The sequence below is a fragment of the Triturus cristatus genome, chromosome 10 (assembly GCF_964204655.1).
Source record: "Triturus cristatus chromosome 10, aTriCri1.1, whole genome shotgun sequence".
NCBI lineage: Eukaryota > Metazoa > Chordata > Amphibia > Caudata > Salamandridae > Triturus > Triturus cristatus.
The window spans coordinates 1,157,210,218-1,157,236,509 of record NC_140593.1 but is presented as its reverse complement, the minus strand read 5'-3'; the positions used below and the strand labels follow the sequence as shown (position 1 = coordinate 1,157,236,509).

The following is a 26,292-nucleotide window of genomic DNA, read 5'->3' as shown; positions in this document are numbered from 1 at the left end:
CCTGTGTCAGGATACTTGTGAGGGAGGACAAGGGAAGCGTGGCACCTCTCGCCCGCTTATTATTGTATTTAGGGATGGAAATTGTATAACTAGATATAATGTGTCTGTGCAGGGAAAGAGGTCTCTCTAGGAGATGAGTCTGTCTGTAATAGATAAATATTTATTTGTTGTGTGAGACGTCAGAAGCCATTTAAAATATAGAGATTGTGCTGTTCATAATTCTTAATTTCACCTTTGAAGAGAGCATTGATATTTTAGGCTGCTTGAGGGGAGGAGATAGTTTTAAACCTCCTTCTTGGCTTTACTTTTGGTACTGGATGTGAAGTATACTAAAGAAATAGCTCATTTAAGAAAGCAAGACCTTAGTAAGAAATGTATGAACATTTAGATGCTACATGGGAAATTCTGATTTGGGAATTCAATAGTTAGAGCTGCTGTGAAATATTAATTGTGTAAGAACTGACAAGATACATGTGGCGTGAATGCTGTCTTTAAACGCCCTCTTGTAGACTGGCATTGGATAATTCTAGCTTTTAGATTGGGTAGTCCTTGCTGTATTCCTTAATTCTAATGCATTGTCATTCCAAACGGGACAGAATAGGGGTGTGTGTAGCTTTACCTCCTAGCTGATGGCACTTTTGTGTTTACCAGGAAGCACTTGAACATCTTTAAGCTGAAGGTACATATACAGTTCATGGCTCAGCCAGACACCAAAGCACTTGTGCCCTACATAGGAATGACTGATTAAAAGCAGAGTACCTGAGCATTCTGCCACAAGCACAAGACAAATAACTTTGCAACCTTTGAAAGAACTGAGAGAAATATACAAGGAAAGGGTACCCTCTCTTTGGAGTTTTGATAAGGTTCAGATGTGACATCGACCTTGCTGTTAATATTACCCTTATGGCTGAGCTCCAGTGCCTAAAATGTATAAATATAAGTCCGAGGTTTTAAGGCATGGGCTAAGTGGGTAATTACCCAGGACCCCAACCTTCCAAGGCCCCTGTAAAAGTGTTTATTTTCTCTATCTTGATTCTATTTCTCAATCTCACTCTGACGTATTATTCAATACTGTTTGGCATCATGGGGCTTGAATTTTTAGAAAATGTGTAATGAACTTTATAGTTCTGAACAGGAGCACCCAAAATGTTTTTTGCCTGGTTCCCCAAAATTCCTTAAGATGACACTGACATAAGTGTCAAGGCCCAAGATATTCTGCTGCAGCCAGCGACACCCACTGCCTCTGGTGCCATATTCTAACTATTACCCATCACACTTAAAGAAGTATGACATATTGAACTTTTGCAGGTCACCCCAAACTGTATGGATGTCCTTGAAGTGAGTTTCATAATTTCCCTTAATAAGTTTATTTGTTAAATATTTGTGGTGTTCTCAAAAAAATATGCTGAGAGCGCCACCATGTGGTGGATGCTCATAAACAAGTGCCGGTGTTTGAAAAATAAGTGCCATTGCTGACCACCGGCAGACACTGGCACAAATTAAGTGTCTTAGCAATTCTCAATTTCTGGGTACATTGCTACCTAGAGTACGTGAGGCACTGTGATTACCTCTGCCCCCAGGTACCTTCCCACCAGGAAGTCAGCATCACCGGTCCTACTTGAGTGGTATGCGTAACAAATTAACTTGTCTCACCCAGGCTATATTTACACAGTCCAGGAAAGGGCTGTGAATCTAAGGACCTTAAGAAAAAATACGTACTCCTGCTCTGTAAGCTCTGTCTCACAACAACAAACCAAGCTCCTTGTCTGGGCATTGAGGTACAAATCCTCTGCTGAACAAAGCTTTGAGCCAGACCCTTTGCGCTGAGAGGTTCAGCCATTCTTCCTCACTGGGTGGAGTTGTATGCTCCGATCTCGCACTAGCATCCAAGTGATGCTTAGTAAGAACTCCAATGGTCATGGGAGGATATGCTCCGTGCAAGAAGTATTAACTGGAAGCTGGCTTCCCCAAGTGTTCAGGTACACCATCAGACCCCTATCTTAAATACAGGAAAGAAAAAAAAGACTGAAAGCTTTAACAGGATACCACCGCACAACTACCTCAAGCGGTAAGATATCTCATGTAGATTCAATAAAGGATGGATTTGGTTGTGGGTCATCATCATCTTCGGGTACGTCAAAGTACAAGTCTCACCATAAAATCAAGCAGTCCAAGCAAAACTCCTTCCCAGTCCCGTCGCTCCTGCTCCAAGGAGAAGTGTGACAATGTGCACTCAACAGACCAGGCTCCACCACCCTCTTCTGACTTGGAGAGTATTCTGAGGTCGGTCCAAGCACATCAGAGTTTCCCAGGCTATTGTGAAACTCCTGCAACAAGTACAGTACTTCTGGTAGACCATGCTGCAACTTTTCTGGGCAATGCTGTTCCCCTCTGGACTTTGGAATGCTTTCAGACCCTATGAAATCGCAGTCGCTCCAAGTTGGTGGGCCCGGCCTCTGCGCCAACTGACTACACTGACCCCCGTTCGGGTCCCGGCCTGCACCAGTCCATTCCTTCACACGTGCCAAAGGTCACACTGGCTCTCTCCTGGGCTCTAGTGACACCTACTCTTGATCCAACTCTCATGCTTGTTTTATATCTGAAACCCACACATTCCAGGCCTGTAGGAAAGTGACCCTTTTTGACATGGTTACCCATATTTTTTGCTTGGTAAATGATGCAAGTTTGACAGAAGTGCGCTGGGTTCCTGCTGTCCATATTCCCAGTGCCAGATCTCTTCCCCATTTAGCAGCCCTATAAGTCCCTAGTAAATGGTAGCCCTGGTAACTAGGGCATGGATGCTAAAAAGGGTCCCTAAGGGCTGCAGCATGTTTTGTGCCACCCTAAGGGACCCTTCACCACACTCTTGCAAACTGCCTTGGCATTCTCTGTGGAGACAAAAGTGAAGATACAACATGCTCCTGTGTGCCATGTCTGCAGACACTGCATGCAGTGTATGTAAGTCACACCTACAGAAGGCCTTACAGCCTTTCAAGGCAGGGTGCATTATATTGCAAGTGAGGACATAGAGGGCATGTAGTCACTCCCCTTAACGCCCGTAAACTGAGTATTTAGATGTCACCCCTGATGCCTGGAATTCAGATTTGACAGACCCAGAAGGAAAAGGACAAAGAAGAGCTGTGAAAATAAGAACTGAGGACTTGCTGTGGACTTTTTGGCGTCAACCCCTACTTGCCTGCACCAGTCTCTACAATCATTTAGAAACAGACTCGTCCTGCAGCCTCTGATAAGAATTTCGGTAGACTGCCAACCCTTCACAAATTGCCAGCAATCTCCTTTGGAGTAGAGGAGTTATTCCCTCCACAGGCACTAAAACAGCAGAGTCCGGTTTACCGTGCTGCCGCTCACCGATCCTACTGATGCAGCAGCAAGAGGCCACCATGCTCCATAAGGTCTGATTCTTCTCCCCACCAAATGAGAAGACGCCAGAGCCAACCAGAGACGAACAGCACCAATACCTGTTTTACCGTACCCCTTGCAGCAACCAAAGCTTGTTTGAGTCCAATTCGTACTCAAGTAGCACTGAGTATGAGCAGCCATCTAGGGACATCAGTTCCGCAGAGACCCACTGTGAGAAAGTGCCCTCTTTCTTGCATGGTATGCCCCCACTTTTTGCTGAATTGCTAATGTACTTTGACTGAGTGTGCCTTGGGCTCCTGCCAATCAGGTACCCAGGGCCTGTGTTCCTTCCCTAAACGTGCATTGAAGCCTAAACCCAATTTGCATCTCTGGCCACATGTCAGCTCCTGGTAAATGGTACCACAGGTACCCAGGGCACTGTGACCAGAGAAGGCCTCTAAGGGCTGCAGCACTTATTGTGCCACCCTCAGAGGCCCTGTACCCTGACACTCACACTCTGCCTTTGCAGACTGAGTGCCTTGGTGCAGAAATAAGTGAAGAATCGACATGGCACACATCCCTGTGTGCCATGCCCACAAACCACTGCCCCGGCATACAGCAGTCACCCCCCTAGCTGGGTGCCCTATGCCAGTGGTGAGGGTACAGGTGCATGAGCCTTGTACCCATACAGTGCCCAAATCCATTCCTGGGCACTGTAAGTGCAGTGCCGCCATTAAAGAGTATATGGTGCTGGGAGATTGTCATTACGAACTCCACAGCACCATAATGGCTACACTGAAGACTGGGAAGTTTGTTATCAAACTTTTGAGCACATTAAACCCACACTAATGCCAGTGTGGGATGTAATGTGAAATGCACAACAGAAGGCATCTTAGAGATGCCCCCTGAAAATCGACCAATTTGTGCATTGTTTCAGGCTCTCGGGGGCCTGAAACAATGCACATCCTGGGACGAGGTGCCAAGCCTCCTCCCCCAGGATGGGCAGAGTTCACGAAGGAGAAGCTTCAAAGGCATTCCGCCTTTGTGAGCCTCTCCAGACCATTTGCTGCTTTCAGCAACTGGTCCCCACTGGTTTTACCCCCCACTTTGGGTGGGAGAACCGACGGGAAAAACAAGTGAGGAAGATAGATTTGCCCACCTCTGCCAACTCCACCCCTAAGGTGGGGGAGGCGAGGAGAAGCTCAACCTCGAGTCCCCGCCATCTTGAGGATGGGGGACCCAGCCAACCAGGGACAGGCTCCTGTCTCCCTCCCACTGGAGAGTGGTGAAATCCCGAAACCGGTCCTAGGATGCTTGTTTCCGGTCCAGGGAGGACCTGGCTTGGCAGTTCGGGCTGGACTGTTCCCATGAGGCACAGGGCAAGACTGATTTGCATATGGCCCGGTCTAAACTGGGGTGGCATGGTGAGCAAAAGGATGCTGGATTTAACCCAGCTCTCTTGACTGGGGGTGAATGTTTTGATTTGTTCTGCATTCCGTCCATCAATAGTTCTTTTTGAGTCTAGGTATTCAGTAGTGAGTAAGAAAAGTATTGTTAAAGTAACTTACCTGCTAAGTGAATTTCCTCCCATAGGATAACATTGGTGATTCTATGTAAAAAAAAAAGTTTCAATTTTTAAGATACAATAACATTCTTTAAAAATCGTACCTCCTAACTAAAACGAATTTACTCAACTGTTTTCAGGAAATGTTCCAGTGCTGAATCTAGGATCCAGCCCTGTGTTAGCAAAAGTCATCTGAAAAGTAATTAATTGCATTTGACTTAAAAAGCCCCTTCATTTGAATGTACTATACCTGCTAAGTGTTGCAAACTGCTTACTTAAACTGTAACTAAACTCAGTACAAGTTATACTGCAATTTTGAACTGTGTTCATACAAGTAATCTACTACTGCAAAGTATTGTTATGCTTACCTGTGCCAGGCTTGCTTGGTTCTAGAAATAAAACAACAGTATATTTTTTTAAAGAACGATTGGCCTAGAGTTCAGTTCTTGAGTGTGTGAATTCATTTGCTGACTGAGTGTGTACATCAAATGCTTAACACTGTCCTCTGATACTGCCTTACTGCTCGACCAAGCTACCACTTTAGAGAGTAAGGTTCTATCTAACTTTAACCTCTGCCAAACCTCTGGAGACCCTTGGACTCTATACACACTGTACCTCACTTTGGTGCAGTATATATAGGGCCAGTTTCTTACACCCACTTCCAGAGTTGCCCAGCTGTTCTAATTTTTGCACCCTCAACCAGCGAGACCGACAACCGCAATGACCTGTGACGCAGCAACCCAGCCTACCTAGCCCCTCTGCACCCAAGCACCACAGCCTGGGTTTCTGAGAGCCAACTGTGCTGCCTTGCTTCCAGTGCCTTTGTGAACCGAGCCCCCCTGTTGGGAGCTCCTGGACTTGTCCCCCAAGCCCCGCTCTGCAGCCTGTGTTTAGGCGCCCCCCTCCTCTTCGATGTAGCGCATAATGCTACCAACCCAACCAGCACCTCTGCACCCATACCCCCCAGGGCAGCTAAACGTTAACTACTGGTGGTACTTTAGGCCCCCACCTCCTCCACCACCCTAAAGTCCTGAGGGGGATCCCCATAGGAAAGCATTACATTTTACGTACCGGTGAATGGCGATATTTTAAATAGTACTTACTGGATTACAAAGTTCTTGGTATCAACATTTATATAAAAATAGAAGCTATTTTTCGAAATTGGTCTCGGATTTATTCTTTTAGTGTGTGTCTCGTTTATGGTCTCTCTGAGTACTATCCTCTGATGAGCTTAAACTGCACGTCCATACCATCACAAAAGAGAGCGTTTAGTGTTATAATTTTTGCCTCCGTAAACCTGTAAGGTTTGCCAGGATTCTCTGCACAGTGTACCTCATTTTGGTGCACTATATAGATAAAGCTTCCTACAAGGGGACTTGGAAAATCCCCAGGCAGTTGCAATCTACCGGTAATACGAAGATTGAAGACCTTTTTAGGTCTCGTCTAGCGTTGCTGCGCATGCGCTGCTCACTCGGCGAGACCTATAGTGAGAGAGGAGATTTCAGAAGGGGACTTGAAGCCCCGCCCATCATTTTCATTGGGTGCTCTCAGCGTTTATGCTAAACCCTGGCTTCCCATTGAAAATGATGCTTTTGGGCCACTGCCCTTTCGTCTGGCCCATCCGGACTGGCTCGTCTGCTTCACGGCTGTCATGAAGCAATTTCTTAACTCACCATCTATTTAACTCAGACACGTATTTATTTTTGCATCGCGCTTTCACTTACAGTGAAAGTGCGATGCAAATATAAGCACGTCCCTGGATCCATTCAAACAAAAGAATGCGTGCAGCCCACCCACCGGCCCGCCCCTCCTCTCCCACAGCACCCGCCGGCCCAGGCACCTTACTTCGCAGACCCCCGATCAGCATGCTGCCGTCCTTGATCAGCTCCTTGATGAACTTGTTGGTTTGGTCCAGTTCGTTCTCGTGACACTTGAGGTGGTCCCGGAAGTCCGGGCTGTCAAAGTACGAATTGCTGAACTCCATGGCACAAGCGGGGTGCCGAGACTCCGAAGGAAGTGCACAAGGGACGCAGGGCGGCTACTACCCTCCCCTACTGTCCGCCGTGGTTGGAACTCCCCGCTAGTGTTTCCCTCCTGTGGCGGGGAGCACCTCAGCCTGCAGATGCCGGGAGTCGTTGTCGGCCGGCTGCATGTTGGCTGCACCCTATCTGTGGGCTGAGACTCGGTAGAGTTGCAGAATGTTTCTGCGCTCATACACTTGGAGCAGCTCCGGGCTCTCACCCTCTCCCTCCCAATCTCCTCCCTCCCACTCTCTCCTGTCCGCCTCTGTTGGAAATACCCCACTCCCACACCGGAAAGGGTTGGTGGTAACGGGGTCTTTCCAGGACATACAGTGGTAGCTTGGCTCGAGTGGTCAGGAATCAGGCACCGTGCTAAGCATACGACATACCCATACAATAACCATGCGTGCGTCCGTTCCAAAAACGACTCTACACCATAAAAATTATGAAAATATCTCTGTTTATCTTCTTTTTCTCTTAGTTGCTGATTAAATAAATAATAACACAATCACAATATACAAGGCTTTTTAAATAGTGCAGGTCAAATAAATACTGTCTTAAGGATTCAATAAATAGGGGTGATCATAAATAATAAAGGCATAAATATAAGTGCAATACATACAGGCAATTAAATATTCTGAGGCAATAAATACTGCAAACCAATAAATATTGTGCGACAATAAATACTGTGGAACAATAAATACAGTGAAGCAATAAATAGGTTAAATACAATAAATACAGTGCCCTCAATAAATAATTAAAAGCTGACAGTGACACTCATAGAATCAGATCACATTTAGATTTCTATGGGCTGATTTGGCCCAGGCACAGCTTGTGATGATGTGGAAGGCTTGAGGGTGACTACTCCCTGGCTTGGACAAGGCTGAGGCCTAAACTGAGGTAGATCAAGGAGGGAATACTAGAGACCTGGCTCTCTCACTCTACACAACCCCTCTGAATTAGTCTCAGCTCACCCCTGGCACAATCAAGCTGGTTCCAGCACCTCTCCAGCCCCTAGGGTAGTCTCTCAGGATTCCACAGGGCCTTAGGCGCCCTCTATTCCACTTACTGCCCTTTTTCTGAAGCTCCGACGCCGCTGGAGTCGTGTCGACGCCGTGAGGCGGTTCCGGTTCGATGTCGGCGGCCTCGGCGCAATGTCAGTTCTTGACGACGCCGGTAGGCGGTTCCGGATCGATGTCTGCGGCCTCGGCTCGATCTCGACCTCCGGTTCGATGACGTCGGGCAATCTGGGCTCGATGTCGACTTCCGGCGGCTCGGGTCCGATGGCGACCTCAGGTTCGATGACGTCGGCCGGCCTTGACTCGATGTCGACTTCCGGCGGCTCCGGAGTGCGATCCCCACTCCCGACCTCCGGTGCTCCTCTCCTCAGGTAATCAAACCACATATTTGCTTTATGGAAGTGAACCTTCTCCTCTGCCAGTTTGACTTTGAGGCCCCTGAATGCTGTTTTCCACCTCGGGCGCTGTACATTTGCCGGTGGGATATGGCCAGCGAGGTCTTGCTGCTAAGTATGTGTTGACAGCTGTTCTAGATAGAACAGACTATAGATCTCATAGTTGGCACCATTGTGATCAGGTATCCTGTCTGGATGCATATGGCAGGTTTTAATGGGGATATGCACGCATCACTTATGGACATGCCATTTGATGACTTCAAACTTTTGGGAGAAAATGCTGATTCTGCACTGGAGTACTTTAAAGATAGCTTTGCTACCCTGGTCTGTTGGCTTATAACTCTGTCTTCAATTCTACCAGTACCGAAAATGCAGAGGATAGTCTTTGTGCCTCGTCTTTTGCCAATGGCAGCCCTTGCAGCCCGCCCATACAGCGTTTTTGTGGCCCCAGAGGATATAGTGGTGTCAGTGGTTCTGGTTACTTGCATTGACTGCTGCCAAGCCTCTATGATATCCCCTCTCATGATCATGCTCATGATCATGCTCAGCCTTTAGGGCGGAAAAATAGTTTCTTTACCTGTCCGACTGGTCTCCAAGTATCTTAGCCCAGCTAGTGCTGCAGGTTGGTCATCACAGTTACATCTGCTCCCCCTCATGTTCAGGCTCTTTTTGCTTGGACTTCTGCACATCATGCTTTCATCCGTGCCCAGGAAGTTCAATAACTGATGGCCAAATGTGCTAATGAGACATAATGGGTGTCACTTCTTGGCACCCAAGAAACACAGAAGGCTTATACTGATGTTAAATCTTCTGCTCAAAAATGTCTAAAAATGCGTTCATTCCACCAGAGTAAAGACCACCACTGTGGTGTCGGCTAGGTGTGTTCCAGTGCTGGTCATTTGCCAGGCCGCTGCATGGCAGTGTGTTCACATCTTTACCGGACATTACCGTCTCGATTCTCAGAAGGCCGTTTTGTCTACTCTGTGTGATTCCCTGTTGTAAACCACCCCTACCCCCACCCACCTCCCAAAAGGCCTCCCACCTTTTGTGAGGTACTGCTATGGTACCTATTAAAATGTGAGGAACCTTTTATTATTTAATTATAGAATATTGAATCATTCATTTTTTCGATTAAATAATGGATATAAACTTTTTTAAATCTATTTTTAAACATTGTAACTACTTTAAAAAATGTATTAATTTAAATATATAACAAATAGTAAATATTCATTATTTAATTACAAATAGGAGTCCTGGTTTTATGGTATTTCTTTTTTTGACTTTTCTACCTGTATTTATCAATGTTTATCTTTTGTTGATTTTATCTGTGTTTATCCATATTAATTTTTGGTTTTGTGAAGAAATGGAGCTGAAACTAGTGGATTTCCATATTTATTTAACTGATAAAACTGCACTCGTACTTAAATGCCTGACAGGTTTCAATGATATCAACATACATAGATGATAAATCAATGCACTTTTATGAAAACACGCAAAGGTTAGTATCAACCTTGTGCATATCAACTGCTGGTTAATCCTCATTACTTAAAGTCCTTTCTTTTATTGACACCCATGGCTAACAGCATTTAGAATCACTAAAAAACAACCACATTTCCATTTTTAACTATGTTTAAAGTTCAATACAGGCAGGAAAATAAATGGTTTTTGTCTGCATCTGTAAAAAACAGTAAAATCAGAAAATGAGGAGCTTTAATTATAAAATATTTAATCATTGAAATAATATATAACAAACGTGCTATTTTTATATATTCATCAATCATGTTTAGCGAGGAGATCCTACAAGAAAGCTCAGGCCAAAACAAAAATGGACTGGGAGGAGAATAGATGGCTTCAGATTAAGTTCGCTTGCAAAAACAGGGACTCAAAACAATTCTGGCTTCTGGTGACATGGGGAGATACTGAGAGACCGAACCCTCCTACTAATAACATTGCAATTTCTACTTGGCATGATTATTTTTCTGCAGTATACACTGGATGAGGAGCCTCGACCACTGAAGACCTGTTTGCCTTTCCTAACAACTCCCAGAACCCTGAACCTTTTACTTCCAGAGGAAATCTCCCAAAGTATAAACTCTCTGGTTAGGAATAAGGCTTCAGGGCCTGTCAACATCCCCTGTGATGTTTTTCTCTATGATGCTGGTAACTGGTCCAAGCACAGCTGGGCATTTGCAAACGGCATTGCTGCCGGGACCTCAATACCACCCTCATGGAAGGAAGCCAAAGTTATCCCGCTATTTAAAAAGGACGACCGATAACAACCATCCAACTATAGGCCGATTAGCCTGATCGATGGTGCATGATGATCACGGATTGATTAGAGGAGGACAACATCCTGTCACCCATCCAAGCAGGATTTAGAAAAAGAGTCGGCCCCATTGACCAGGTTTTGCTGGCCTGGAAAACAGTCGCCTTAGAAAGGGGTAGCCTCTATATAACATTATTTAACATTGTGCTGTCCCGGGCGGAACCCACCTATAAGTTGCTGTTTCCATCGTCCTCCCTCCCGCCACCACTGCAGTCAATCCAGCGGCCGCCGAGTGGAGACTACACCTCCCAGCCTGCTCTGCACCGCTGTTCCCGCGCCCGGTGACGCCATAAATTACTGACCGGTTCGGTGGAGCGGGCGCTGTGCTGTCCCGGGCGGAACCCACCTATAAGTTGCTGTTTCCATCGTCCTCCCTTCCGCCACCGCTGCAGTCTATCCAGCGGCCGCCGAGTGGAGACTACACCTCCCAGCCTGCTCTGCACCGCTGTTCCCGCGCCCAGAGGCGCCATAAATTACCAACAGGTTCGGTGGAGCGGGCGCTGTGCTGTCCCGGGCAGAACCCACCTAGAAGTTGATGTTTCCATCGTCCTCCCTCCCGCCACCGCTGCAGTCTATCCAGCGGCCGCCGAGTGGAGACTACACCTCCCAGCCTGCTCTGCACCGCTGTTCCCGTGCCCGGAGGCGCCATAAATTACCGACAGGCTCTGCGTCGCGGGATCGCGCGCGGGTCGTGCCGGGCGAAGCCCGGGCAAAGGGCGGGCCGTCTGTTGATGTCGGAGGCCGGGACGGGCCAACCCCTTTTCGTCCCTTTCATCACTGACCGTCTTCACGGCCCCTGCCTAGAGGATCCTACACGTGCGACCAAAGGTACTTTAATGACTTTTTGTTGGGGCTGTCATTGTGCTTTAGGTCTGTGTCCGTAACATTGTTCTTGACCTGACACTTCCCTACCTTCATTCCAATTTCCCCACCAGTCACTTCTGTTATGGGCAAGAGAAAATTGCCCGATGCCAATGGAGGGTCTATAATTTCCACTGGCGGGGTAGCCAAAAGGAAGAAGCCTAGGAGGACTCTGAAAAAATCGTCACCCGCCACTACACTGGATCGCATCGAAACACTGGCTAATGACTGTGAACTCATCCTAGAAAATGCTACTCGTCACTTAAACGCAAGCAATATGCCCATGAGTAAAAGTCACGTTGGCACTATCACTATTCCGCAAATGTTTTGCAAAGCTCCCCCCCACCAAACAGCTGTCGAGATTGATGATTGGCCGAGTGACCTGAACAATTCACTAGCAATCCCAGACTCTCCAGTTCTCGCTACTAATGTTGTGAATCCTGTCCCCCTCGACCCCATTGTCATTGTCTGCAACAACCGCTATGCGGCACTGGCTGATAATCCTGATATGTTTGCATCAATTAATCCAACTACAGGCCCAGATAAACAAAATAGGACCCCGAAGGACAAATAAGGGAAAATCGTGAGAAACTTGATGGGGGGGTAATTGGTGTGGGGCAAATTGTCGATAACCTCGATTTATTAAAACAGGAAATCACTGAACTGAGGAAAGTAGTTTTAGAGTTGATGTCTATCGTCAAACAAAAACATCCTCCTGCTTTGAACACCTACACTGATAACTCCTTTCCCTACCCAACATCTAAGCCAACCCAAATCAATCACCCAAATTTTTAAAACAACATGATTTCCCCTGCTGCTTTACTTCCCCGCGGCAGGAACGATCTAAATCCATCGTCTAGAGCTGGGGCCACCCCTGGCAATCATTTAACGAAGCCTCAAGTGGCTCCCACCTCTTATAACAATTTCAAGCTGACTAATCCATCTCACAGAGCCTCTACTTCTTCCTTATCCCAATCGCAGCACAAAACACAAACTCCTCAAGCTAACGATAACCCTACGGTTGTTATGGTTCGCGTTACCAAGGCAAACGGGCGCGAGGACGAGGAATCATTAAAAAATAAGGTTACTCACTGGATCCGCCACACTAGGGGCTTTCGATCACTAATAAGAGATGATATAATTAAGGCCCACAGACGACGCTCGGCTGACAATAACACAGACACCATCGAGCTCACCCTGGCTAGTTATCTAGTGGCAGAGGGTCTACTAGCACTCGAATTTAGATCATCCTCTCCAGACTCATCCTCTATACAATTCAGGCGCTTCCCTCCTACCATCTCAGAAATATCTAGGACAAGGGGTGGGATACTAGATCCAACGAAAGCTGATAAATCCACTCTCGATTATATTGACTGACTAACATCTGCCATTAACCCCTCCAAAAAATCGCATACTTCGACCAGCGGCTCTTCTTGTGCTGCTGCAGAATTGACATACTGCCCACCCTCTAATATTATTCCCCTCAATCATGGCGACATAAAGATCGAATCCCTACCACATGACCTGCCTACTCTATTGCCTCATCCATTAAGCAATAAACTCAAAATAATTTCATGGAATATTGCTGGCCTCAGAGACAAACTTACTCTCCCAGACTGGAACCAATACATCGACCTTTATGACATATGTATTTTCCAAGAGACCTGGAGCCCGGTTCCATTGCACAAATCTGGCTACACTTGTTACTGTGTCCCAGCTATATCTACTGGGCGAGGGCGTCCCTCAGGAGGACTTATAATATGGGTGAACATCGCACTCACTTGTAGGGCTTCCCAGTTTTCTATTCTATCACCAGACGTGATTCATCTATCTCTGAGAGGGGCAAAAGGTGGGCACGCTATCGAGCTTTACAATGTCTACAGCCGAGGTACCCCTGGCGGCTGTAAGTCACCGACTATTACAACCTTGGGAGATGCACTTTCCTCTTGTCGATCTGATTCTTTCTTTCTGGTAGCAGGCGACTTGAACTGCACGTATGAACCTTTGGCCACCGAGGACCTATTGGAGATAGAGGTTGAGGATGCACAGTGGGGCATACCACCCCTATCAATACCCCCAATCAAGAAGTGGACCCAAGCTGCAATCCAATTGAATGCACTAACATTGGAACACGGCCTGAGAGCCGCTAATGGCTGATTGCCATCCGACATCCAAGGTGCTACCACTTTTAACAGAGTGTCCAGTCCCTCTCTAATCGATTTACATCTTGATTGATCGCAGACTTTAGCGAATTGCAGTGGATTTGGTTATAACACCTACCGTCGACAGTGACCATAACCCTTTGTGTCTGACCATGAAGAACCCTTGGTGTCTTGACTCACCAAGTTCCGGCACTAGACCTACCATGTCCACTAAGGAAGTCATTCCATCAAACTCTAAGAGACATCTCAAATGGTCTAAAATCTCCTCCGATGACCAGAAACTTCTGACCATCAAGGAGATCTTATTAAACAAAACTGCGGAACTTCAGGGAGGAAGTGACGACACAGATGGGTACCTTAGGGCTGGGAATATTTACATAGATTCAGTTGAGATGATCGGGTCACTTTTTTGGGCACCTACTTCTTCCAGAAATTCTATTAAGCATAAAGCTCCTGACTCTTGGTATAACACCGAGTGCAGGCATAAAAAGAACAATCTAATACTTGCCGTCAAAAATCGTGAGTGCCTTAAAGTACAAACTGCCAGGAAAGAATATAGAAAGGCAGTGTTGGGAGCCAAGCAAGTTTGGGAGGAATCCCGTTGGTTGGCCCTCAAAGCCGCAAGCCTGGCCAAAGACGGAAATGCCTTCTGGAACCTCTGTAGATACTCAAGTGGTTGTGACACTGATGTAATCCCAAACCACATCACGAGCCTGGAGTGGTTTGATCACTTTGTGAAACTCTACTCTGGGGAGGACACTCAAAACCCCCGGTTTGTTGCACACACTGCAACAACTATCCCCACCCTCGAGGGATATGATCCTTTTACAGAGATGGAAGTAGAGATTGCCATTAACAAAATAGTACCAGCAAAGGCCCCTGGACCCGATGGTCTCCCCGGCGACTTGTATAGATTGGACCCCAAACATTGGGCAAAGTTTTTTGCTATCTTTTTGAATGCTCTTCTTAAGGGGTCACCTATCCCAGATTCTTGGAAAGGAGCCGAGGTGATTCCAATATTCAAAAAGGGTTCCAGGGAGGACCCAGCCAACTATCGACCCATCAGCCTCATTGACGCTGGTCAGAAGGTTGATGGCAGGGTCCTGCTAGAAAGAATCCTGCTGTGGGTTAATGAGAATAATATTCTCTCCCACTACCAAGCGGGATTTAGACCAAACATAAGTACAATCGACCGGGTCTTCAGACTCCTCCTTTTATACTGGAAGGTCGTTTTGATTGGCAAGGGCAGCCTCCACCTGGCGTTTATAGATCTGAAGACTGCCTTCGATCTGGTCCCCCGAGATCGTCTATGGCAGGTCTTGAGGGATATGGGCCTGCCCTCGACCTTCTGGTTCGGTTACACAAAGGCAATTATGCCCAGGTGAGGTGGGGCTCTCAGACCCAGAAGACTGCAAAGATCCCTGTAAACAGGGGAGTCCGACAGGGCTGCGTATTGGCCCCCACCCTTTTTTCTTTGTTCGTAAATGGGGTGGTGAAGTTCCTACAAGATATCCCTGCTGACGCCCCGGCATTGGCTGGCGATCGAGTCCCCACACTATTATTTGCCGACGACACCTTGTTAATCTCTAAAACTCCGGTAGGGCTGCAAAAGCTCCTGGACAGATTTTACTTGTTTTGCAACCTGAGAGGTCTGAGCATTAATACCATAGAAACCAAGCTCCTCTCGTTTAATTCAAGAAAACCTTCTAAAGCTATCCTCAAGCTTGATGGTGCATCCTTGGAGCTTGTCAAAACATTTGACTGTCTAGGTATAAGAATCTCCGATAGATTAAGCTGGAGACCCAATATTGACAAAATGCTGCTAAATCACAAACGGGCGGCGGGATCACTTATCAAAGAACATCGTATCTCGCATAGCAGACCAATCGCTCCCGCGCTGGTGATTTATCAGGCAAAAGCTGTTTGTTCGGCACTGTACGGTGCCGAACTTTGGGGCTTCGACAATCTTGAGGACATCTCCAGGTCTGAAAACAAATTCTTGAGAGAGTTGGTCTCACTCCCAAGGGGAACCCCACTCAAGCCCCTTTTTAGTGATATGGGTAGACGTACGATAAAAGACATGGCAAGATTACGACCCCTGCTCTTTTGGGCTCGATTATGGCGTACCCCAGAATTAGTGAAATACACTGAGGGCCTAAGAGAAGTAATGAAATCACCGGAGTCTCATAAAATCACTTGGCTATGCTGTATTAAGAAGTCTTTCCTGTCGCTAGGCCTTGGAGTAGTTTGGGAGCAAGGCGCACCCCTGAGTAAGGCGGCTCTGAAAAAAGCCTTCTGGACATGGATAGACACACAGGAATTAAGTAGTTCCAACTTAGGCAGCCTGACTGAAGCTTTCTATATACATAAACAGGCTGCCAGTCTCGAGCTGTATTTGGATTTTGTACAGAACCCTAGAGATAGATCGCTGTACATTTAATTTAGACTCGACACACTGCCAACCCGCGAGCGCACTAGCAAATGGAAGCCACCCCACCAAACCCTGCCCACTTGTCTGAGTTGCAGTGGGTTGGTGGAAAACACGGCGCACATCATGTTCGAATACCCAGCTTAAGAAAAACCTAGAAGTCGTTGGTTGGGACCCGTATGTCGATTGCTGGGCACGTCGAACTACCGGGTCGCACTGAGAATATTACGCTCCGACACCAGCCCAGTGCTAGTTTGTGGTGTGGCAAAATTCCTTGGGTGGTCTTGGAATATTAGGGCCAAATGTTTACACTTTCAATAATGAGGTTTATTTATTTTTTTTTTTAAACATGTTTTTATTGTACAAATGTTTTAGTGAAATTGTTTTTTCTACCATGAAATGTAACATTCTCCATTTTTTTTATGAATATATCTTAAATTGATTTTTAACGTACATTCCCCAAATTGTTACATTTTGTACGTCGGTGTCAAGAAGCTATGCCCCTCTTTTCGATATATTGCACTTTATATGTCTGTATACCAATGCTTTTATGATACAATTTTATCGAAATAAAGCTTTTTGACTTGACTATAACATTTATTGACTTGAAGTCTGCTTTCGATCTTATCTCCAGATATAAATTATGGCTAGTGCTGCAAGAGCTAGACCTTCCGTTATCGCTCTTTGAGCTGGTCATTCGCCTCCATGAGGATAATTTCGCGACGGTCTGCTGGGGAGATCAAAGACAACTGGCAGACCCAATTTGAGTTGACAGAGGGGTTAGACAGGGCTGCGTGCTGGCTCCTACCCTGTTTTCGCTTTTTATCAATGGGGTGGTAATTTACCTAGCGGAAGTACTAGCTGACGCCCCCTCTTTGGAGAGTGTCAAAGTGACTACTCTACTATTTGCAGATGACACGCTGCTGGTCTCAAAGACCTCCAGAATCTCCAGCTGTTGCTAGAACGCTTCAGTACTTTCTGTGGGCTGAGAGACCTGGAGGTCAACACGTCAAAAACAAAACTTCTATTGATGAACCCCCACAAATCCTTCAAAGGAAAATTATCTTTGGTGGGATGCCCCTCGAGAGAGTAAGAACGTTTGATCACCTGGGCGTAACTCTCTCTGACCAAATGACCTGGAAGCACCACATAACAAAGCAGATTTTTCAGCAGAAGCAGACCTCTGGGGCTCTGTTGAAGGAGCATAGACTCTCCGAGTCTGACCAATAGCAGCGCCACCGCAGATTTACGATCATAAAGTAGTGGGCTCTGCTTTGTGCGGGCCTGAACTCTGGGGGTTTGAAAACTTGGGCGGTCTACTTACCAATGAGAATAAATTCCTGATATCCCTCTATTCTCTTCTCCAAAGCACTCCGCTCCTTCCCTTAAGATTTGATAGGGGCCGATCATCCATTGTTGACAAAGCACGACTTCGCCCCTTGTTCTTTTGGTTACGTCTGAAACTGACCCCAGAGCTTTCCCATTATGCTGCTGCAGTTGATGATGTTTGCAAACTTGATCGTTTCAACAAAATTGGGTGGTTTACTAAAGTCAAATCCCTACTCACAGCAATAGATCTAGGAAGTTTATGGGATGTTAAAGATCCCTGTTTGCTACCAAGTAAGGGGCTGGTTAAGTCGCAATATTGAAACTGGGTCGCCCAGTCTAATGTATCAGACTCACTAGGCGGTCGCCTCACATCAGAATTCTTGGATTTTAAAATCCAAAGCGCGCATGAGCAATATATGGAGGTCATTATGATTCCTCAGGATAGAAAGCTCTATATCCAATTTAGATTTGGTTCTCTTTCAGTTAATTCCTTCATATCTGCGTGGCGATGACATACAACTGTGCAGCTGCAATGCCCCTGCTGTTGTAGTTCCGTTGAGTCTATTGCACACATCTTCTTTGCTTACCCGCTGTACAACTCACCGAGGCGCAAATGGATGGTACCCGTTTGCAGGTTATTGGGAACACATTGTCACCAAGAAGCATTGCGCAACCTAAGATCTGATACGAGACCACCAATCGTGTGCGCAGTAGCCAAGTCTCACACTAAAGATGCGAACTGGTGAACCTACTATTTCCACTCCATCTTCCCAAACCCCCAAACGAGAACTAGGCAGGATCACTAGGCATTTGCAACGTAGCGCAGAGTCTCACCTTTTTTATTGTGATTTTAGCTGGATTTTAAATGTACTACACTGGCGCTTTCCCCATGTTTACTGAACTTTTTTTTATTTTTAACGTATCTTTTTTAATTGGTTTAGTCTTGATTGTTACACTTTTTCCAACAACTTATTGTAATTGTATTTAGCGAACATTTGCTATGTACTCATACTTGAAGTTCCATACTGTAAGCACTTGCACATTTTTGGTCATAACAAATTCACTGTAATACTGCAATGTTTTCATTTTTCAATCATGTACTGCTAGCACTCGCACTTTTATGGTCGGTACGACTAAATAAAGTTTGATTTGAAGGGTACATTTTATTTCTGTGAAAGGGGGGATTTGCTCATTGTGTGATATTTAAAATCTTAACGCTTCTGTCCTGCAGATCATATTCATGGTAGGGCGTGGGTACCTTTCACCAGACTTGACCAAGGTATCCAACAACTGCCCCAAGGCAATGAGGAGACTGCTGGTGAACTGTCTCAAGTTCAAGAGAGATGAACGGCCACTCTTTCCCCAGGTCAGTACAAGTGGTGTAGAACTTTGACATGCAAATCATGAGAGAGCAGTCCAAGCATAGTGAAGCGGTTTCAGAATTTTCTTTCACTGACCACATTGGCACATGCAAGGAGTGAATGAAACTCCTTCCATCCCATTATAATCCATTTGGGGACCAGAGTCAAATGATGTGTAATATTTCAGGCTAGAGGAGCTGTGGGAGCAAGTTCCTCACCTGGTTTTAGATGCATATTGAAGTAAAGTTGCAAGCCGTCATGGGTAAAAAACATTGACTATCAAATACATCGGTCACTATTTTGTTATTTGTAGCAAAAAGATCATAGTTTAGGAAATGAGAAAATACATGGTAGAATGGGTTTGCAGAATTTCCCATAAGCCCCACCCCCACGTAAAAAACAATGTTACATGGAATTGTGTGTAAAATTATTAATGTTTTAACTTGTGAAGCGCTCCCTGCCAGGATCTATCAGTAGTTTGCAAATATGAGGTTTGCATCCAAGGCATGGTCAGCTCACATTTTAATCCTTCAAAAGTTGATACATTGGTTTTGTAACCCTTAATACCTGCTACTTAAAGGATCACAAACTGCAAAGGGTTTGGTAGCACGTGGTAAACACAGATTTCTACTTTTCAAAAACTCTTGCCAAGTCCTGCTTCTTGGATCAGATAACTGCCTTTCGATTCTTGCCATACATGCTGTTTTAATCTGTTACTCTTGTAATATGTGATTGTAGGAAAGTGCCCCTTTTTGACATGTCCACAAACACTTTGTGCTTGGTAAATGATGTGATTTCAACAACTGAAAGTGCACTGGGTTTCTGTTAACCAGGCTCCTAGTGCCAAAGCTCTTTCCCAAAACTGTACAATTGGTCCCCCAATTGGCAAAACCTTTAGTACCCTCTGTAAGTCCCTACTAAATAGTACCCTGGTACCTAGGGCCTGAGGTACTAAAGAGGGCCCCCAAGGGCTGCAGCATGAATTATGCCACCCTAAGGGACCCCTCGCCAAGCACATGCAAGATTGGCATTGCAGGCTGCGTGTCTCAGTGCAGACAAAAGTGAAAACAAGACATGTCTCATATCCCTGTGTGCCATATCCCCTACTATTCTGTGTGATATTTGTATATCACCCCTACAGCAGGCATAACAGCCCTAAGGCAGGGTGCTAAATATTACATGCAAGGGCATAGTGCATGAGCAGATATGCCCCTGTGCTGGTCAGTTCTATTACTGCCAGTTCAAGTGATCAGGGAAGCCATCTTAAGACAAGCGCTGGACACTCGTGAAAATGAGTTCCCCAACTACATGATGGCATCACCTGAAATAGGGGTGTTTGATATCAAGCATCTTGTATTGATAAACCCACAATGATGCCAGTGTTGGATTTACCAATACATACACCCAGAGGGCTCCTTAGCCGTGCTCCTAGAAAACCTACCAGCCTCTGGTGTGCTTGCTGACTGGTTTCTGCAAGCCTGCTACCCGAGACACTGTCTGTCCTCCTAGGGTTAAGAGCATTTGCTCTCAGGAGACCCAGAACAAAACTCTGTCTGGGGGAGAGGGTGTAACACTCTCCCAGGATGACCTGCTAATTAGTCTCATTGGCCTGTCAAGCTTCAAAGAAGCTACCACCTTTGGAATGCCAATCTGGCTCCCCTCACATGAGGGGTAGCTACTCCCTGTTCAGAGCCCCCTTGCCATCTGGACAGGTGGGAAAATTAGCTTGTCAGGTATGAGTGCCACCTCCAGACTAGTACAACCCCTATGGTGGGCTACTGGGAGGTGGACACTATTTTTCAGAAGTAGCCATCTTTGTGATGGCATACTTAGGAATTCTGAAACCGGATTATGCCCACTTCCCACAGGAAGTGGTCATATAGGGAGCAAAGCGAACCCCAAGGGTCAGTAGCCCATTGGCTACTACCTTACAGTCCCCTAGTGCCCCTCAATTCAGTATTTAGTAGATCACCTGGCACCAGAGAAGCAGATCCTCATGACCTAAGAAGAGAGAATACACCGAAGAGCCTCAAAAGCAGAGAGGAGAGAAGAGTCAGCTGACCTGGTACCAACCCAGTCAGCCTCTCTGCATCCCTCGTTGAAAACTACACCAAAGTCAACTCGTCCTGCAGCTGTTGACTCCAGTAACCTAGGAGGACTGCCTGCTTTAGAAACAGACTCAAGACCTCCCATAAACAGCAGACATGTTCTGAAGAAACTCTAAAAGAGATGTCTCTCAGGCGTCCGAAACCGCCAAAACTCGACTCCCGAAGCCACCACTGTACCAGTAGTCTCCAGCCCAAGTTGAAGTGGATCACCGGTGTCAACAAGGTCCCCCAGCCCTCCAGAGCTAGAGTACATTGTGGTCTCACCCCTTCTGGATTCCCCAATGTTGTTGCAGCCTCTGCATGCAAGCCTCCTCAACCACGACTGCTCCGGTAAGGAAAAACTCTGCACCTGTCTCCCCATGACCATGGAGAAGAGTACCAAAGGTGTCCACCTATCCCCAAACATTGCAAGGCCTGACCCACTTACTAGTTCACCTTGACTGGAGAGAGCCTTCAGCCTCTTTCCGCGATGAGCGATCTCCATTGAAATACATTGGGCTCCCGATGCTATTTTGTACCCTGCACCCGACCGCCCATGTGCCGCTGGTGGTGTAGTGCTGGTTTTGCCTTGACCACCACTCACCTTAACTCCTGGAGATTGGTCTTTTATGTCGCTGTAACATGCCTGTTTGCAGAACTTGTTCTTCCTTCCATAGGATAACATTGCATAGCTCAAAAATTGCAGTGTCCACTTTTTAAAGTGAAAAGAATTTATATTTAAAAACTTACTTACCTGAACAGTTTTTCTCTGATGCCTAAACATATATAAAGATACTTTCTATTTTTCTAAATTGATGTAGATCTTCTTGAGTCGTGTATGTCTTTTATTGATCATTGTGTGTATTTGCAAATGTCTTGCACTCTGTGTTAAGCCTAATGCTGCTCGACCCCATTAAGCCCTGATAGCACTTTGGAATTGCATAGCAAGCCCCTGTCTACTCTGAAAGGAACCCCTGGACTGTATACACGGTATATCAACTCTTTGATATATCACATAAAGAGCCAGCTTCCTACATTGGTGGTGCAGTGGTTGGTTGATAAGTGATTCCACAGAGGAATCCAAAATTGTCTCTAACTAAAAACATTTTTCTAAATTGTTGGGGCCTTGTTTAAGTTTCTGTGCAAAACTGTTTAGAATTTAACAAGTAGTAAAGTAAGTTAGGCCTTCAGCAGTACTTAGTATTTCTGATGGATACATCTGCCAGTGGATTCCTCACCTTGTGAATATCCCCTGCGCCAGCAACATTCGGAAACTTTTGTAGCAGTCCACGCCGATGGGGTCGACGACGACGTCACAGAGACACGGCTCCGCTCGCGACTCCGCTGAGTCACCGGCTCCATAAGAAGACCTCGTCGGCGTGATGACGTCAGTTCCCTTTTTTACGCGCCGTCGAAGCCAACGGATTTCGGGAATCGCTGTTGTTAGCGTCGTTGATACTTTGTGTATTTTCATCGTTTTTCCTGTCTTCTTTGAAGATGTCGACAAAGAAGTCTGGGTTTAAGCCTTGCCGGGAGTGTGGCAAGCATATGTCCATCACTGATCCACATGAGTACTGTGTGTGGTGTTTATCCTCGGACCACGATGTGGATGGCTGTACCAGCTGCCGAAAGATGAGCACGAAGGCTCTGAAGGAACGGTAGGCAAAGCTCTTTATTGCCAGAATGAAGAAGGACAAGAGAGGGAAAAGGAGATCGAGGTCTCGATCGAAGTCGAGGTCGGCGTCGAAGTCGACTTCGGGGCATGCTTCTCGAGCTAAGAAGCACAAGAAAGAGAAGACACTCCTCTTGGCACCATTCAGATAAGAGCACGGCGCCGAAGCCGAAGTCACCTGCTCGGCGTCGAAGGGACTCTGTTTCTCCTTCTCCTGTGCCGGGTTCGCCTGCTGGTCCTTCATCTCCGGTGGTCTCTTTGTCTCCGGCTTCGCCAGTTCCAGCCCGGACTCCGACGCCGGTTCCATCTCCGGCTCCGGTCCCGTCTCCGGCTCCATCTCCGGCCCCGGAAGATCTTCAAGCCCCGGGTGAGCCTGTGACGCCGTTGATTCCACCGTCGGCGCCGGTTGGCCCGAGTCCGGTGGGGCCTGGCCAGTATCCTGCTTTCCCTGGGCCAGGTCAGGACCCATCACATTACTTAAATGCAATGTATGGGGTATTTGCTCGTGCCATGTATGTCCCTGGTGCACCTGCGGGTCCGACGGGTCCTTTGGCATTTAACTTAGGGGTGCCGCAAGTATATCCTCAGGCCCCTTTCTATCCATTTTATCCAGCGACGCCGTCTTGGAATCCTCCGGCTCCGAGAACGTCGACGCCGCTTCCATCCTCGCCGGCTCCGGCTCGACCTCGTTCGACGCCGATGGCTCCGTCAGATCCACGGTCGACGCCGGCACCGGCGCCGTCTGAGTCGAATACGGCGCCGCCGACGCCAAGGATTCGAATTCGCTCCAGAAGGGAGACTCAAAGGATTATTGAGGAGCAGAGATACCTTCAGGAGGAAGCGGAAGATGGAGAATTGGTGGAGTCAGATGAGGTTTTTGACGAGCTTAAGGAAGCTAGTGGCTTGGACCTCTCTCCTGAGTGGGAGATTACTCCGCCATCAGATGAGCCATCCAAGGACGTTGCACCCTACCATGCAGTCATAAGGAGAGCTGCGGAGTTACTTGATCTCCAACTTCCAACAACGGAGTTTAAGTCAAACATCTTGACTGAAGTCTTGCATTCTCCCACAGCGGTGTCAGAGCCTTTGCTTCCATTTAATGAGGCCATTGCAGAACCTGTGTTGGAGGTGTGGCGCAAACCTTTTTCTGCTCCTGCGGTGTCTAAGACTATCGCTAGGAGATACAGAGCGGCCCCAGGTGATCCAGAATTTTTGTCGTCTCATCCATCGCCTGAGAGCTTGGTAATTCAGGCGACTTGTTCTGGGAAGTCTAAAGGAGCCTTTCCACAGGTCCCTGGGGACAGAGAGGCAAAAAGACTGGACCAGTCGGCAAAGAAGGTGTTTTCATCAGCCAGCATGGCTTTGAAATCGACTAACGCCACATGTCTTTTGGGACGCTATGTACATGCGCTGATGGATTCGGCTAGGAAACTGGTGCCGAAGCTACCTGATGAGGATAGATCTGGTTTTAACGACATCTTGGCTGATGCTCAGGCGGCTGCCCGGCAAGTGATCCAAAGTGGGCTGGACACAGCAGATTCTGTTGCAAGGATCATGGGGTCGTCGGTTGCAACTAGAAGAAGTGCTTGGTTGAGAACTTCGGAGTTCTCTCAAGATGTGCAAACAACCCTATTGGATCTACTGTTTGATGGGTCTGGCCTCTTTGGGGAAAAAGGCAGATGCTGCTCTAGAAAGATTCAAAGAAAGCAAGGCAACTGCTAAATCTTTGGAACTCCAGTCTCAGTCGAGAGGGTCTTTTAAGAGGTGCAGAGGTTTTGGAAGGACATCTTTTCGAACCTATAGGCAGACTCCGCAGCAGCAACAGCAGCAGCAGCAAGGTTCCTCGTCGAGAGGTTACAGAGAAAGAATCAGGGGTCGCACACGTGGCCGTCAGCTCTCCTCCTCCTCTTCCCCTTCCTCAGCCCCTCCCACCACGGCAAAACAGCCCTAGATCCGCCATTCCGGATCATGCTGGTCCTGTGGGGGGCCGGCTTACCCATTTTCTACAAGATTGGGAATCTGTAACTACAGATCTCTGGGTTCTAGATCTTGTGGAAAATGGGTATGCCCTTCCCTTTCGGGAATTCCCTCCAAATTACCCTCCTTGCCAAGGGGCTGGCTCGGAGGACCACCGTCTTCTCCTGCAGGAGGAAGTCCTGAAGTTGTTTCAGAAAGGTGCGATAGAGGTGGTTCCAGAGCAGGAGAGGGGTCAGGGATGCTACTCCCGGTATTTCCTGATTCCGAAAAATGACGGCAGATTGCGTCCGATATTGGACCTCAGGATCTTGAATCTTTATCTAAAGCAAGAGAAGTTCAAGATGCTCACCCTTGCTCAGGTTCTTCAAGCGCTGAATCAGGAGGACTGGATGGTGTCCATCGACTTGCAGGATGCGTATTTTCACATCCCAATCCTGAAGTCGCACAGAAAGTATCTCTGTTTCACGGTAGGGTCGCAACATTATCAGTTTGCGGTCCTCCCGTTTGGTCTTACTTCTGCACCTCGGGTCTTCACGAAGGTGATGGCAGTGGTGGCAGCCCATCTCAGAAGGTCAGGGGTCTCGGTTTTCCCCTATCTGGACGACTGGCTGATCAAGGCGGAGTCTCCAGAGAAGGTGCTGCATCATCTGCGGGATACAACTCAACTGTTGTACAACTTGGGTTTTTCGATCAATGTGCCCAAATTTCACCTGGTGCCCTCTCAGCGCAACCTGTTCATAGGTGCGGTACTGGACACTACTGTTTGTCGAGCATTCCCTCCTCCTCAAAGGATTCTCGACATACAGGAAATGATTCCTTTCTTTTACAACGGAGCGGTTGTTCCGGTCCTGAAGGTCCTTCGCCTGCTCGGTCTGTTTGCTTCTTGCATTCTGTTGGTCAATCATGCACGCTGGCACATGAGGGCGCTCCAGTGGTGCCTCCGCAAGCAGTGGTATCAGCACAAGGGAGATCTCAGGGAGTCTGTGAGGATCTCCAGAGAAGCTGCGGCGGATCTATCTTGGTGGGGCATGGAGGGCAATCTGTCTCAAGGAAAGCCTTTCCATCTTCCTCCATCGGTGGCCACAGTGATAACAGATGCATCCACCTTAGGGTGGGGTGCTCATCTGGGGGATCTGGAGATCAAGGGTCTTTGGTCTCCAGAGGAAAGGTTGCTTCACATCAACCTTCTGAAATTGCGGGCGATACGTTTGCACTCAAGGCCTTCCTCCCTTCCCTTCGCGGTCAGTCTGTTCAAGTCCTGACGGACAACACTACCGTGATGTGGTATATAAACAAACAGGGAGGAGTGGGGTCTCTTTGTCTCTGCAGAGAGGCCCTGCGTCTATGGTCCTGGGCTCAGGACCATCAGATTTGTCTGATGGCAAATCATCTGGCCGGGGTGCTGAACGTGCGTGCGGACAGTCTCAGTCTGCAGTTCTCCGCCGACCACGAGTGGAGGCTCCATCCGGAGGTGGCTCGTCACGTCTTTCGGACGTGGGGAACTCCTCGGGTGGATCTATTTGCCACCCACGAGAACGCGCACTGTCCGTTGTTCTGCAGTCTCCAGTATCCGATGCAGGGAGCGTTGTGGGACGCGTTTTAGTTGAGTTGGAGGTCTCGACTCCTTTACGCGTTTCCTCCCATACCCTTGATTCCTCGGGTTCTGAGGAAGATTTGCCAAGACCGGGCCCAAGTTATATTGATCGCCCCGGATTGGCCAAGAAGGGTGT

General features: G+C 47.2%; 1 protein-coding gene across 5 annotated transcripts in view; it reads left to right on the top strand.

Annotated features, from left to right (window-relative positions):
• The window catches only part of ARAF (A-Raf proto-oncogene, serine/threonine kinase), a 207,570-nt gene that overhangs the window by 162,648 nt on the left and 18,630 nt on the right, over positions 1-26,292 (top strand). For all 5 annotated transcript variants that reach the window (XM_085629532.1, XM_085629529.1, XM_085629530.1 and 2 more), the window contains one exon: positions 18,697-18,831. In XM_085629532.1, coding sequence (XP_085485658.1) covers positions 18,697-18,831 — 135 coding nt within the window. The remainder of the gene's footprint in view (positions 1-18,696; positions 18,832-26,292) is intronic.